The sequence below is a fragment of the Entelurus aequoreus genome, linkage group LG07, assembly GCF_033978785.1.
Source record: "Entelurus aequoreus isolate RoL-2023_Sb linkage group LG07, RoL_Eaeq_v1.1, whole genome shotgun sequence".
In the NCBI taxonomy this organism is placed as follows: Eukaryota; Metazoa; Chordata; class Actinopteri; order Syngnathiformes; family Syngnathidae; genus Entelurus; species Entelurus aequoreus.
The window spans coordinates 60171274-60186679 of NC_084737.1; the positions used below are offsets into that span (position 1 = coordinate 60171274).

At 45.0% G+C, this 15406-nt stretch overlaps 1 protein-coding gene across 6 annotated transcripts in view; it reads left to right on the forward strand.

The window, feature by feature from the left end:
- Positions 1-15406, forward strand: part of LOC133654105 (diacylglycerol kinase zeta-like) — a 307039-nt gene that overhangs the window by 3954 nt on the left and 287679 nt on the right. For all 6 annotated transcript variants that reach the window (XM_062054130.1, XM_062054125.1, XM_062054127.1 and 3 more), the window contains exon 2: positions 14639-14730. In XM_062054130.1, the coding sequence (XP_061910114.1) occupies positions 14639-14730 (92 nt within the window). The remainder of the gene's footprint in view (positions 1-14638; positions 14731-15406) is intronic.

Here is a 15406-nt window from a genome sequence, read left to right on the forward strand (position 1 = left end):
TATGGAGCTCCAACCTCCCCCGCCAAATCAAACTCAGCTTCTTCTACGCGACAGTTGAGTCCGTTCTCCTCTATGGCAGCGAATGCTGGACCCTGAAGCCAACCCTGGAGAGGTCTCTGGATGGTTGCTACACCAGGATGCTGCGTGCAGTGCATAACATCAACAAGAGTGCGCACGTAACCAACAGAGTCCTCTACAGGGGAATACCAAGGGTGAGCGAGAAGATTGCTGTAAGGAGAATGAGACTAGCAGGGCACTGCCAAAGGCATCAGGAGCTGCCAGCCAGCAAATTGGTACTGTGGGAACCAACACATGGGCATCGGTCAAGAGGACGTCCCACACTAACATACGTGGATGTACTCAAGAAGGATGCAGGAGCTCAGAGTACCAAAGAACTGGCCAAATGTATGGAGAATCGGGATGACTGGAAGCAACGATGGAAGGCTCGTCTGAGGACGACCTAGAGAGAGAACATGGATTTGGAAGGACAGATTTCTTTAAATAATAATCAAACGCCGCACTACATGGCGGAACAGGGAGACGATCAGAGGCGCCGAAACAAGCTCGCGAGTTAGCATAGTTAGCATCTTTTTGCTAGCTTAGGGGAAATGTTTTTGCATGCATACTATAGAATTTTTGAATTTTACACTACATTTTCAGTGATTTTAATGTTCGTAAATTATCCACTAAAAAAAAAATATATTTTTTGACATCATTGGCTGGTGAGCTGCTTTCTTGCCTCTGGAATGTTTATTCTAGATCATAAGTATTGCCTCTCACCTGTCGATGTAAAATGGGTCTTAAATTCTATTCTTAATGGTTTTAAAAAAGTTGTAAAAAGTCTTAAATTTAACTCGTTGAAACCTGCAGAGACCCTTGTAATGTCACTGTGAGTAACGGTTACACTACAACACAGAGACAATACCTAATTATACTTGACCATTTATCAACATGTGCAAAATTAAATTATATATGATGTTTAACTATGTCTTTACAGTAGAACGATAGTACATAGAGTAGTGAGGCAGTTAAAGGCCTACTGAAACCCACTACTACCGACCACGCAGTCTGATAGTTTATATATCAATGATGATATGGGAACGTCTGGCAGAGTCTCCTGTCAGAGAGAGTTTCAATTCCCACCTCCGGAAGAACTTTGAACATGTCACGAGGGAGGTGCTGGACATTGAGTCCGAGTGGACCATGTTCCGCACCTCTATTGTCGAGGCGGCTGATTGGAGCTGTGGCCGCAAGGTAGTTGGTACCTGTCGTGGCGGTAATTCTAGAACCCGTTGGTGGACACCGGCGGTGAGGGATGCCGTCAAGCTGAAGAAGGAGTCCTATCGGGTTCTTTTGGCTCATGGGACTCCGGAGACAGCAGACAGGTACCGACAGGCCAAGCGGTGTGCGGCTTCAGCGGTCGCAGAGGCAAAAACTCAGACATGGGAGGAGTTCGGCAAGGCCATGGAAAACGACTTCCGAACGGCTTCGAAGCGATTCTGGACCACCATCCGCCGCCTCAGGAAGGGGAAGCAGTGCACTGTCAACACCGTGTATGGTGCGGATGGTGTTCTGCTGACCTCGACTGCGGATGTTGTGGATCGGTGGAGGGAATACTTCGAAGACCTCCTCAATCCCACCGACACGTCTTCCTATGAGGAAGCAGTGCCTGGGGAATTTGTGGTGGGCTCTCCTATTTCTGGGGCTGAGGTTGCTGAGGTAGTTAAAAAGCTCCTCGGTGGCAAGGCCCCGGGGGTGGATGAGATCCGCCCGGAGTTCCTTAAGGCTCTGGATGCTGTGGGGCTGTCTTGGTTGACAAGACTCTGCAACATCGTGTGGACATCGGGGGCAGTACCTCTGGATTGGCAGACCGGGGTGGTGGTTCCTCTCTTTAAGAAGGGGAACCGGAGGGTGTGTTCCAACTATCGTGGGATCACACTCCTCAGCCTTCCCGGTAAGGTCTATTCGGGTGTACTGGAGAGGAGGCTACGCCGGATAGTCGAACCTCGGATTCAGGAGGAACAGTGTGTAATGGCCGTAGGGGTCCATCGATATATATATATATAATAAATTGCCAGTCACAGTTAACTTGTGCTCAGCTGGGAAAATAAATATATATATATACTTATTATGTCTTCCATTTACTCCTTTAGGTGTGTGTGTGTAAGTATGGTGTGATATGCAGATGTGTGTGGTGGTGGAGCTTTGTGCACCAGTCGTTCCAGGGGTCCCATCAGATTCCGCCCGAGAGTCAACCTGGCAGGGGTTGAACCAGTCGTCTCATGGACAGCGGTGTTAAGGGCAAACCGAAATTCAGGCAGCCACTTATCCCAGTCCTGATGATGGTTCCCTACGAAGGCGGCAATCATAGTCTTGAGGGTGCGATTGACTCGTTCTGTCATGTTGGTTTGGGGGTGGTAAGCTGTGGTTAGTTTATGGGTTACCCACCAGGATTCGCACAGACGGGACATCAGTTGGCTTGTGAACTGTGGCCCTCGGTCAGACACAAGATATGTGGGAACTCCCCAGCGAGTGAAAATGTCATTTTTGAGAATTTGGCAGACTTTGGGAGTTTTGGCGTCTTTCAGGGCAAAAAGCTCTACCCACTTGGAGTAGTAGTCCACCACCACCATCAGCACAGAGTTCCGGTCCTTACTGAGGGGAAAAGGTCCCATGAAGTCCACCCCCAGCATCTCTCCTGGGGCGTTGACAGTAGAGGACTGGAGTTGTCCAGCTGGCTTGTCGTTGGGGTTTTTGTATTGTTGACAAGTCCTGCATGCTTGGACGTGACTCCAGACATCCTTCCTTACTGTCGGCCACCAAGCTACTTCCAGAATATTCAAGAGTGTCTTCATTCTCCCCAGATGTCCTCCGAATGGACTGTCATGAAAGTAGGCCGGGAACTGCGGCACCAGAGACAATGGCACTACCAGCTGATAATTGAAGCCGCCATACTTAGATGGTACTCCCCGGTACCACACCCCTTGCTGAAGTTGATAGTGGATCCGGCCAGGTGTAGGTTGGTCAACAGAAGGTCCACATTCCAGACATGTTGTATCAGTTTTTTGAGCCTCAGAAAGATCTTGCAGTGTGCTGGGGAGATCTGACCAGTAGGTTTTCGGAACAACAAGGCAAATCTTCCCTTCTGGTGATTGGGGGGCCCGTGACAATGCATCCGGTACCACATTGCAGCAGCCCTCTTGTAATGGACTCTGAATGTGCATCCCTGGAGTCTCAGCGTCCATCGTGTAAGTCGGGACGAAGTCTTAGGGCAGTTGAATGCCCAGGCAAGAGCACTGTGGTCCGTGAAGACATCAAAAGTTGTTCCCTCGAGGAAATGTCTCCACTTCTCAACTGCCCACACCACAGCCAAGCACTCTTTTTCGGCAGTGGAGTAGCGGACTTCAGCTCCTTGGAGCGCTCTGGAGGCAAAGGCAATTGGCCGTTCTTCACCTTCAAGGCGTTGCATCAGGACCGCGCCGACGCCCAAGTCACTGGCATCACAGTGAACCTGGAAACTGATTTGTGGATGGGGCTGAGCAAGCACTGGTGGAGACTGTAAAAGGGATTTGAGGTGGTCGAAGGCCTCCTGGCAGGTAGGACTCCACTCCCAAGGAACATCCTTCTTCTTTAGTTGGTTTAGAGGAGACGAAATGTCGGCCAGTCTGGGGATGAACTTGTGGTACCAGCCGACCATGCCAAGAAACCTCTGAAGACTCTTCAGGTCTGTGGGAGGGGGGTATGCAGTTATTGCTGATATTTTTTCCGGATCTACTTCCACTCCTTTGCCTGATATTAGGTGTCCAAGGAACGTGAGCTGATCTTGAAGCAGGTGGCATTTCTTGATGTTGAGAGTAAGGTTTGCTTGTTGTAATTTTGCAAACACCACTTGAAGGTCAAGCAGGTGTTGTTCTTCTGTTTGTGAAAACACAATGATGTCATCAATGTACACGAAACAGATCCTTCCTCTAAGCTCACCCAGCACTGTCTCCATTAAGCGCTGGAAGGTCGCCCCAGCATTGCGCAGTCCAAATGGCATGACTTTAAATTGATATAGGCCCAGATGTGTGATCATGGCAGTCTTTGGCTTGCTATCCTCATCCATGGCAACCTGCCAGTAGCCACTCTGCAGGTCAAGGGAGCTGAAATATTTTGCACCTTGCAATGACTCCAGGATCTCATGTATGAGGGGCATGGGATAGGCGTCATGCTGGGTTTTGGCGTTCAAGCCCCTGTAGTCCACACAGAATCGGGGTGTTCCGTCCTTCCTGTGTGTCAGAACAACAGGAGAGGCCCACGGAGATGTTGATGGCTCTATCATTTCAGTGCTGATCATTTTTTTGATTTGTTCTTCGATTATTTCTTGTTTTTGACTGGACACTCTGTAAGCCCGCTTCCTCACAGGCATCTCATCCATGGTGGTGATTTGATGTTTAATTACCCTGGTGGCCCCAGTAGTCTCAGTCCACACAGTTGGCCACTTCTGCAGCAGTGGTCGCACCACCTCAGGTTGGGATTCGAGGAGGGGGATGGCAGACTGATTAACTTGGGGTTCTTCATTTATGGCCATGTAAAAATTAATGGAGGGACCAGGGTGAGTCCAGCGAAGCATTTGTCTGCCTTTGGGGAGAAATTTGAATTCTCTCCCTCCGGGCATGACATACCTCCTGAGATGAGGTTTGAGTACCATTTGTGATGAGGTCATGGAAGTCGAGACCTAACAACAAGGGCATACATAAGTGGCCATCAGCCATCACATGTATCTGTAGGGTGGTATGACAGTCATGCAGATTGAGGAGCAGGGTGGCTTTTCCAACTGCTTGGTTTATTTGTCCATTTGCCATGACAAACTTTGGAACGCCGCTTGGCTCCAGAACCTCGCCGCACTTCCTCACAGCCTTCCACAGCGTATGACTCATTAGCGAGTATGTGCATCCGGAGTCCAGGACTCCATCTCCTTTAGAGCCGCGCATGCTAATAGGGACCACCAGGAGGGATTGTTCGCCCATAGCAGCGGCAAGGTCGGCCCCACTTCGACTCGGCCCATGCTCCATCTTCTTGCCAGATCTTTTTGGAGGGTTGCTTTGTTGGACCCGACTCCAATAGTCTTTACTATTTGTCCAATCCCGTTCAATCAGGGAGCCCACCTTGACCAACTGTTCTACTGTTGTCACGATTCCACGTAGACTACTGGCCAACCTGGGATTGCAGGCACCGAGTATGCGGCGCACGATCTCGGCTTCCTCCATGTCATGTCTCCACTTCAGGCAGAAGGCACGATAATCATATGCGAAATCTCGCAAGCACTGATTAGGAGTTTGAAGAATGGAGTGGAGCTGCATCTCAATCTCGGATTGGTAGTCAGTTGGCAAAAAGGCTTCCAGGAAAGACTGCTTAAATGTAGACCAGCTGGTTATGGTACTGCGGGCTGCCGACCACCAACTCCTGGCAGGACCTTTTAAGACAGCATTGAGTGTTCCCACCAGCTCAGCATCGCTCAGAGGGCGGAGTGCTAAAAAGTTTTCACACTGTTCGATGAAATCGTGACATCGGCTGAGCCTCTGGACTCTCCAAACTGGGGAAATTCCATCCTGATGGGTGGTCTGGCGGTGGCAGCAGGTGTAATGGCGGTGACAGCAGGTGGTCTGGCAGTGACAGCAGGTGCAGTGGTGGTGACAGCAGGTGCAATGGTGACAGCAGGTGGTCTGGCGGTGACAGCAGGTGCAATGGTGACTGGCGGGTGGTCTGGCGCTGACAGCAGGTGCAATGGTGACAGCAGGTGGTCTGGCGGTGACAGCAGGTGTAATAGGGAAGGTGATGTCTCGGACAGGCGGGTGGTGGTGGACTGGTATGGCGGCTGCAGGAGTGGAGAAGCTAGCTGGTCGCCAAAACCTTCGGGTTTTAGCAAGGGTATTTTTCAATTTCTCTCCCCACCTTTCATCTCTTCGACGCAGACATGCTGCGACAGCTTGGTCGAAGTTCTGCACCTTCGTGTCCACATACGCTTTCATCTCTGCCGCTATGGCCTCCATCGCTGCCCTAAGTCCATCCTCCCGGTTAAGGGTGCTGTCGACCGCTTCTGTGAGTCGGTTCTCCAGAATGTCCATTCGTTGTTGCAGCGTTAGAAGTTGCTCCAGGACAGCTTCTGGTTCCACCCCATCCTCTTCCTCTGCTGCCGCCTCCTGTCTGGACTGTTCTAAATACATAGAGTCCAGCAAGTTAGTCAGCTCAGCAACACCATTTTGATTGGGCCTACTGGTGACATGGCGGAAAGGGTCAAGGGGCGGAGTTGAGTCCTGGGCTTCATCAGCAAAGTCCTGTCTGTCCTCTTCCTCCATTAGGGAGTGGCTGCTGGTTGACATTGCTCCAATTAACCTAATTATGTGTAAGTATTTATTAACTGTCGTATATGTAAGTGTCTATGTGTGTAAATGTATAAAAAAAATGGTATGTATTTATGTACCAGAAAATAGATGTATATATATATATATATATATATATATATATATATATATATATATATATATATATATATATATATATATATATATATATATATATCACAATGTAGAAAAAATGGTGACACAATAGGAGTGTGTGTCACACTGCTGACTATTTAGGGAAAAAATTGAACCCAATATACATTTATATTTTAACAAGACAAATAATGTTTATGTACTACTTATTCCCCTTAACGTGTTTCGCAAAAAACAACGAAAATATGAGCCGCTGATATCAATGATACACTAAGCCCCGCTCCCCCGTACGGGCCACCACTCTGTAACAAACGCACCCACTTTCCAAAGCTTCAAGTAAATTCTCTGCCAAACTAGCACCCAGATGGTTAGGGCCTGTGCGGGTAGAGAAGAAGTTAGGTCCTGTAAATTACAGTATTCGTTGGTTGACTGATAAGTGTAAGGTGGATACTATTAATGTGGTAAACATGAAACCCTATTATGGTCCCCATAAGCCGCTGGCTGGGGGGGGGGAATGTAATGGCCATAGGGGTCCATCGATATATATATATATAATAAATTGCCAGTCACAGTTAACTTGTGCTCAGCTGGGAAAATAAATATATATATATACTTATTATGTCATCCATTTACTTATTATAAACTGTTACAGGCGTATTTAATAATCATGTTAATATTAAATATGTACGTAAATAATATGTGGGGATATAAAAGGCATCCGGTTCTATCAGACCGGGCGGAAGCGGAAAGTGACGTCACTAACCACCTGGAGCACCTGTCAGACGCAGTGTTTTTTGCCACGGAGCCACTTCTTGGAATAATCTGCCTTTTTGACTTTTTTGGTGTGCTTTACATTGGCCTGTGGAGAACCGGGAGAACAGGGACTCTTTCCAGGAGGACTTTGAGTTGGATGCGCAGTCTCGGTACCGTGAGTACACTGCTGCGGCTTTCAAACATTCATCGCTTGGCCGTACGTGCATGTCACGCTACGTGCATGTCACGTAGGTAACTTTTGGGACTTTGGGGAAATATATGTGTTGTATGAACTTTGGGCTGTGGGATTTAGTGTGTTGTGTAGGTGTTTGATTTATATTGGCGGGTTATATGGACGGGAGGCGGGAGTTGTTTGCTATGCGGGATTAATTTGTGGCATATTAAATATAAGCCTGTTCGTTTTGTGGCTGATAGTTATACATGTCTTGTGTTTATTTAATGTATTAATCATTCCCAGCTGAATATCAGGTCCCACCCGTGACTCCTTAAATGCGTAGTGGCAAAGACACCCGGGGAACTTGGGTGCGTTTGTTACAAGTGTGGTTTTCGTCCTGGTCGTGGAACTGTGGACCAGCTCTATACTCTCGGCAGGGTCCTTGAGGGTGCATGGGAGTTTGCCCAACCAGTCTACATGTGCTTTGTGGACTTGGAGAAGGCATTCGACCGTGTCCCTCGGGAGGTCCTGTGGGGAGTGCTCAGAGAGTATGGGGTATCGGACTGTCTAATTATGGCTGTCCGCTCCCTGTACGATCAGTGTCAGAGCTTGGTCCGCATTGCCGGCAGTAAGTCGGACACGTTTCCAGTGAGGGTTGGACTCCGCCAAGGCTGCCCTTTGTCACCGATTCTGTTCATAACTTTTATGGACATAATTTCTAGGCGCAGTCAAGGCGTTGAGGGGATCCGGTTTGGTGGCTGCAGGATTAGGTCTCTGCTTTTTGCAGATGATGTGGTCCTGATGGCTTCATCTGGCCAGGATCTTCAGCTCTCACTGGATCGGTTCGCAGCCGAGTGTGAAGCGACTGGGATGAGAATCAGCACCTCCAAGTCCGTGTCCATGGTTCTTGCCCGGAAAAGGGTGGAGTGCCATCTCCGGGTTGGGGAGGAGACCCTGCCCCAAGTGGAGGAGTTCAAGTACCTAGGAGTCTTGTTCACGAGTGAAGGAAAAGTGGATCGTGAGATCGACAGGCGGATCGGTGCGGCGTCTTCAGTAATGCGGACGCTGTATCGGTCCGTTGTGGTGAAGAAGGAGCTGAGCCGGAAGGCAAAGCTCTCAATTTACCGGTCGATTTACGTTCCCATCCTCACCTATGGTCATGAGCTTTGGGTCATGACCGAAAGGACAAGATCACGGGTACAGGCGGCCGAAATGAGTTTCCTCCACCGGGTGGCGGGGCTCTCCCTTAGAGATAGGGTGAGAAGCTCTGCTATCCGGGGGGAGCTCAAAGTAAAGCCACTGCTCCTCCACATCGAGAGGAGCCAGATGAGGTGGTTCGGGCATCTGGTCAGGATGCCACCCGAACGCCTCCCTCGGGAGGTGTTTAGGGCACGTCCAACCGGTAGGAGGCCACGGGGAAGACCCAGGACACGTTGGGAAGACCATGTCTCCCGGCTGGCCTGGGAACGCCTCGGGATCCCCCGGGAGGAGCTGGACGAAGTGGCTGGGGAGAGGAAAGTCTGGGCTTCCCTGCTTAGGCTGCTGCCCCCGCGACCCGACCTCGGATAAGCGGAAGAAGATGGATGGATGGATGGATGGATATCTTAACATTGCAACACATGCCAATACGGCCGGGTTAACTTATAAAGTGCAATTTTAAATTTCCCGCCACACTTCCGGTTCAAAAAGCCTTCGGAGGATGACGTATGCGTGTGACGTAGCCCGGGGAACAGAGGTATGCCTTCCCCATTGAATACAATACAAAAAAGCTCTGTTTTCATTTCATAATTCCACAGTATTCTGGACATCTGTGTTGGTGAATCTTTTGCAATTTGTTTAATGAACAATGGAGGCTGCAAAGAAGAACGTTGTAGGTGGGTCGGTGTATAGCTGGCTGTAGCAACACAACAAGGATTACTCACTTGGATAGCAGACGCGCTAGCCGATGCTAACCGGCCACGCACGGATGATCGGGTGAAGTCCTTCGTCCCGCCTTCGATCGCTGGAACGCAGGTGAGCACGGGTGTTGATGAGCTGGGCAGATAATGGCTGGCTGGCGTAGGTGGAGCGCTAATGTTTTTATCATAACTCTGTGAGGTCCGGTTGCTAAGTTGCTAAGTCAGCCTTAGCATCGTTAGCAACAGCATTGTTAAGCTTTGCCAGGCTGAGATCTATTAACCGTGTAGTTACATGTACATGGTTTAATAGTATTGTTGATCTTCTGTCTATCCTTCCAGTCAGGGATTTATTTCTTTTGTTTCTATCTGCATTTGAGACAGATGCTATCACGTTAGCTCATGCTAATTAGCATGAGCTTCGTCGATGTATTGTCGTGGAGATAAAAGGCACTGAATGTCCATTTCGCATTCTCGACTCTCATTTTCAAGAGGATAGAGTATCCGAGGTGGTTTAAAATACAAATCCGTGATCCACAATAGAAAAAGGAGAGAGTGTGGAATCCAATGAGCCAGCTTGTACCTAAGTTACGGTCAGAGCGAAAAAAAATATGTATTTCACTGCATTCTAGTCCGTCACTCTAACGTTCCTCGTCCACGAATCTTTCATCCTCACTCAAATTAATGGGGTAATGGTCCGAATAGCTCTAGCTGCGTTGAAAACAATAGGAAAATATGAGGGAGTGAACAACTGACAACGTCACGCTACTTCCGGTAGGGGCAAGGTTTTTTTTAATCAGAGACCAAAAGTTGCAAACTTTATCGACGTTGTTCTATACTAAATCCTTTCACCAAAAAATGGCAATATCGCAAAATGATCAAGTATGACACATAGAATGGATCTGCTATCCCCGTTTAAATAAAACAATTTCATTTCAGTAGGCCTTTAAAGTAATGAAAGGTGGAGAGACTGAAAAAGCTCAAACTGTTATTACTTTTTAAACAAACAATTTTATTTTAACATGAGAATAACTAATAGTCAGAGAAGAGAAAGGAGTGTCAGGTGGTGTTTCAGGGTGTAAGAAAAGATTTCAAATTCATATTATTGATTATGATAAGAAATGAGAACAGCTGATAACTGATGTTATGTAGATAGAATATGATAAGTATTTAATAATTTCTACAGTATCGTAGGGTTTCGGTTATGTTTTTAAGTCAAATGCTGATACAGTACATATTTAATGTTTTCTGTTGTAAAAATGTTGTTTGTTTTAGAGTGTGTGTTTGTGGTTGTGTGCGTGTTCGTGTGTGCATGCATGCACGTGTGCGTGTGTCCCCCCGATATTGAACCTGCTCCCATGCCCTTGTCAACATCAGATCAATAACAGTCCTTTACAATCACATTAATGCCATACAAATGGTATGGCATGGTATCAATTTATTTCAAACATGCATACATTTACATGTGACATAGACATAGACACAGACAAACTTTATTGATCCACAAGGGAAATTGTTCCACACAGTAGCGCAGTTACAAAGGATGGAAAGGATAATGCACACAAGGTTACAAAAAGAGGGCGAAAACAAAAGGTATAAAGTAGACTAAAAGTGTATCATAGTGGCAATATAAAATATAACATAAATGTAATATTTACATATTATACAGCATATCATATATACTGATATATTATATTACTATATTATATTATCAATCAATCAATCAATCAATCAATGTTTATTTATATAGCCCTAAATCACAAGTGTCTCAAAGGGCTGCAAATCCACAACGACATCCTCGGTACAGAGTCTACATACGGGCAAGGAAAAACTCACCCCAGTGGGACGTCGGTGTGAATGACTATGAGAAGCCTTGGAGAGGACGCATATGTGGGTAACCCCCCCCTCCCCCCACCCCCTCTAGGGGAGACCGAAAGCAATGGATGTGGAGTGGGTCTGACATAATATTGTGAAAGTCCAGCCACAGTGGATCCAACACATCAGCGAGAGTCCAGTCCATAGTGGGGCCAGCAGGAAACCGTCCCGAGCGGAGACGGGTCAGCAGCGCAGAGATGTCCCCAACCGATGCACAGGCTAGCGGTCCACCCGGGGTCCCGACTCTGGACAGTCAGCACTTCATCCATGGCCACCGGACCTGTGCAACTCCCCCTCCCAAGGCAGAGGGGAGCAGAGGAGAGAAGAAAAGAAACGGCAGATCAACTGGTCTAAAAAGGGGGTCTATTTAAAGGCTAGAGTATACAAATGAGCCTTAAGATGGGACTTAAATGCTTCTACTGAGGTAGCATCTCCAGAGTACTGGAGCCTGAATAGAAAACGCTCTATAGCCCACAGACTCTTTTTTGGCTCTGGGAATCACTAATAAGTCGGAGTTCTTTGAACGCAGATTTCTTGTCGGGACATATAGTACAATACAATCGGCGAGATAGGCTGGAGCTAAACCGTGTAATATTTTATACGTAAGTAGTAAAACCTTAAAGTCGCATCTTAAGTGCACAGGAAGCCAGTGCAGGTGAGCCAGTATAGGCGTAATATGATCAAACTTTTTTGTTTTTGTCAAAAGTCTAGCAGCCGCATTTTGTACCAACTGTAATCTTTTAATGCTAGACATAGGGAGACCCGAAAATAATACGTTACAGTAATCGAGACGAGACGTAACGAACGCATGAATAATGATCTCAGCGTCGCTAATGGACAAGATGGAACGGATTTTAGCGATATTACGGAGATGAAAGATGTATAAAGTAGGTATATATATATAACAAATCCCAATAACCATGTAGAATATTACAGTATATGTAACAGCTGCAGCAAAAAAAAGGGCAGAATAAAATAGAGATTATATCCGGCAGAAAATATACATTATAAACAAAGAGAGGTAGCTAACATAGAAGCGGTCAGGTAATAGACATATATCATCTATTGTTGTATGGCGAGTGATTATACAGCTGGTTGGAGTGCGGAATGAAGGATTTCTTGAATCGAACACTGTGGGAATGAAGCTGAAGGAGCCTGTTGGAGTATGAGCTCCGCTGTCCCTCAATTGTCTGGCGGAGTGAGTGGGTAGGATTGTCCATGATAGCGAGCAGTTTGTCCGGCGTTCTCCTGTCCCTCACTGACACAAAGACCTCCAACTGTGTGCCAATAGTTTGGCCGGCTTTCCGGATCAGTTTGTCAATCAGGTTTAAGTCCCTTTTGCTTGTGCTGCTCCCCCAACAAACCACTGCAAAGTACAGGGCACTGGCCACAACAGACTGAATAACTCCAACAATCTCCAACAGCTTGCTGCACACATTAAAGGACCTGAGCTTCCTCAGGAAAAAGAGTCTGCTCATGCCCTTCTTATATGCAGCTTTGCTGTTGTCCTTCCAGTCCAGTCTGCTGTTCAAGTGGACTCCCATTTACTTGTACTGCCCCACTACTGCCATCTCCCGGCCCTGGATGTCGATGGGCTCAACAGGGGTCATTGTCTTCTTGAAGTCACACATCATATACCTTGCAGATTCTCATTTCTTTTTACAAAATGTCCAAAAAGGCGTAGATAGAAGCAAGGCTTATTTAATCCTAACCCTTTCCACTTCATATACATTTCTAACACATGTGCACTTCCAGTTGTCATCTTCTACATTCTATAGTGAAATTCCAAATACCACAGTTCTCTTTATAAGTCTTCATATCAATTCTGATTCTCATAATGAGAAGAGTTATCTAAAATTTTCAAATAAGTTCAAGATAATAATCAACCCTTTCCTTCTTTGTACTTAGTAAACACTTTTAGTTTGAACAATCTCTTGAACTGAGTCATTTTAGTGCATCGTTTGATTGCTTTGCTTAATTCATACCATAATTTAATTCCACATACTGATATGCTAAAAGTCTTAAGTGTTGTACGTGCATATAGATTTTTTAAATTACATTTTTCTCTAAGATTATATTTCTTCTCTTTTGTTGAAAATAATTGTTGTACATTATTGGGTAGCAGGTTATAATTTACTTTGCACATAGTGCACACAATCCAGATGATGTTCCAGAATTCTAAATAGTCCTTTGGCTCTACAATATAGCAGTTGATTTTTTTTTCTTTTTAGAAATCCTGTTGTAAATGTTTGTACGTTCAACTGTACTTGTAAATATTAAGTGAAATAACACTTGAAATAACTGACTCCATCCATCCATTTTCTACCACTTTTCCCTTTCGAGGTCGCGGGAACTGAATATATTCCCCAATTTTTGAATAGTTGCAATTAACGCAGACAATGAATCACAACAGCGGAAGTTTCAACACTTTTGTGTATTAATTTACGTGGGTTAAAAAATGCTTTCAGATGACCAGCCAAACATGCATATGTTATTATATACATTTTGCTTTTTACTTTGTTGTTCTTTAAATTGTCTTGATAGTTTATTTCCTCCTTTATTTTCCTCAACATTGTGGCTTGTGCAGCCCTTTGAGACACTTGTGATTTAGGACTATATAAATAAACATTGATTGATTGATTGAACAGAACAGCAGAGCAAACATGAACACAAGATCACTTTACGCAATAATTTTAACTCATATAAAAGTTCAAAAATACTATTATAGTCCCACATTAAAAGCACATACAGTATAATGAGACATAAGTCAAGCTATTTAGGTGTAAACATTTAAACAAAAAAGATGTAAGATTTTACTTCCAAACATTGAAAAAAGCTCCGGGCACAAAGCCATCTGTGCCCCGGATATGAGGCACTCTCTCGGGGTAAAGACTAGAGTTGGGAAAAATAATCTATTGTTACATTTGCACAAAGTAAAATTTGTTCTGTTTTGATGAACAGCTTTGAACTTGATTGATATCAATGTCAGACGGGTAATAGTATTGTTCTGCAAAATTGTGCAGGTAGGGATGATGTTCGAAACCGGTTCTCCCGATTGTTCGATAAGAAAAGGACCGATTCCATGGATTCAAATCCCTTTTTGAGAACCGGTTCCCGTTATCGAAGCCACTATACCGTATTTTCGCAACCGTAGGGTGCACCGTATTAAAAGGCGCCGTGTCAGTTACGGGTGTTATTTCTGTATTTAACGCATAAATAACATCTATGGCTTTTGGAACTCGACGATAAGAGATTCGATAAGGAATCGGTTCGACAAGAGGACTCGATAACGGGCTCAAACTCGTTAATTTCTTAACGAACACCATCCCTATGTGCAGGTGTACTTAATCAAACAGTCATTGCACACTGTAAAAATGTGTGCCTTTTTTTTTAATGCAAAGCACTTTCACACCAAAAGTGCAAAATGAATAACATATGGATTTAAAACGGCTTTGTTGTTTCAGACAGAGCAGGTGGAGAAGGAAGACAAAATGTATGCCACTCAAATGGAAGCTGACTTTGTGCAGTTGACCTTTAGGAAGCAGGTGTCTTACAGGTAAGAAAGCGCTTCAAAGCAAAATATAAAGTGGAATGTGTTTAACGCTAACCTGTTGAACATGAACATGACACGAGTATTTTCCCCTGTGGACTGTACGCATGTATGTTGGTTTAATACACAAAATAGTGTATATCTTATAAGCAGCCACTAATCTTACAGAGAGGAGGGAAAGCAGGTCAGCCAGGTTTAAAAAGCATGTAACTTGAGTGGTCTTGCATCAGAGAGCGGAGATAGCTCACATTTACCCTTAAGAATGTGTTCTTTCGATTTTATAGGGACACTTGAAAGGGACACATGGAAGCATTTGAGAATCGTTTAGATACAGTAAATCTATATAAAGCCATATATACATATATACACACATATAGATACACACAAACATATGTGTATATATATATATATATATATATATATATATATATATATATATATATATATATATATATATATATATATATATATATATATATATATATATATATTTATACATATACATACACACACACATATACATATATATATACACACACACACATACATATGTATATATAAATATATATAATGTGTGTGGTAGACTATGTCTTCCGCAAGGTGTTCACACACCAATTGCACCCACCCATCTTCTGTGGTGCAGAGGTTTTTTTAAGCATGAATGTTAATCTTAACCTATATT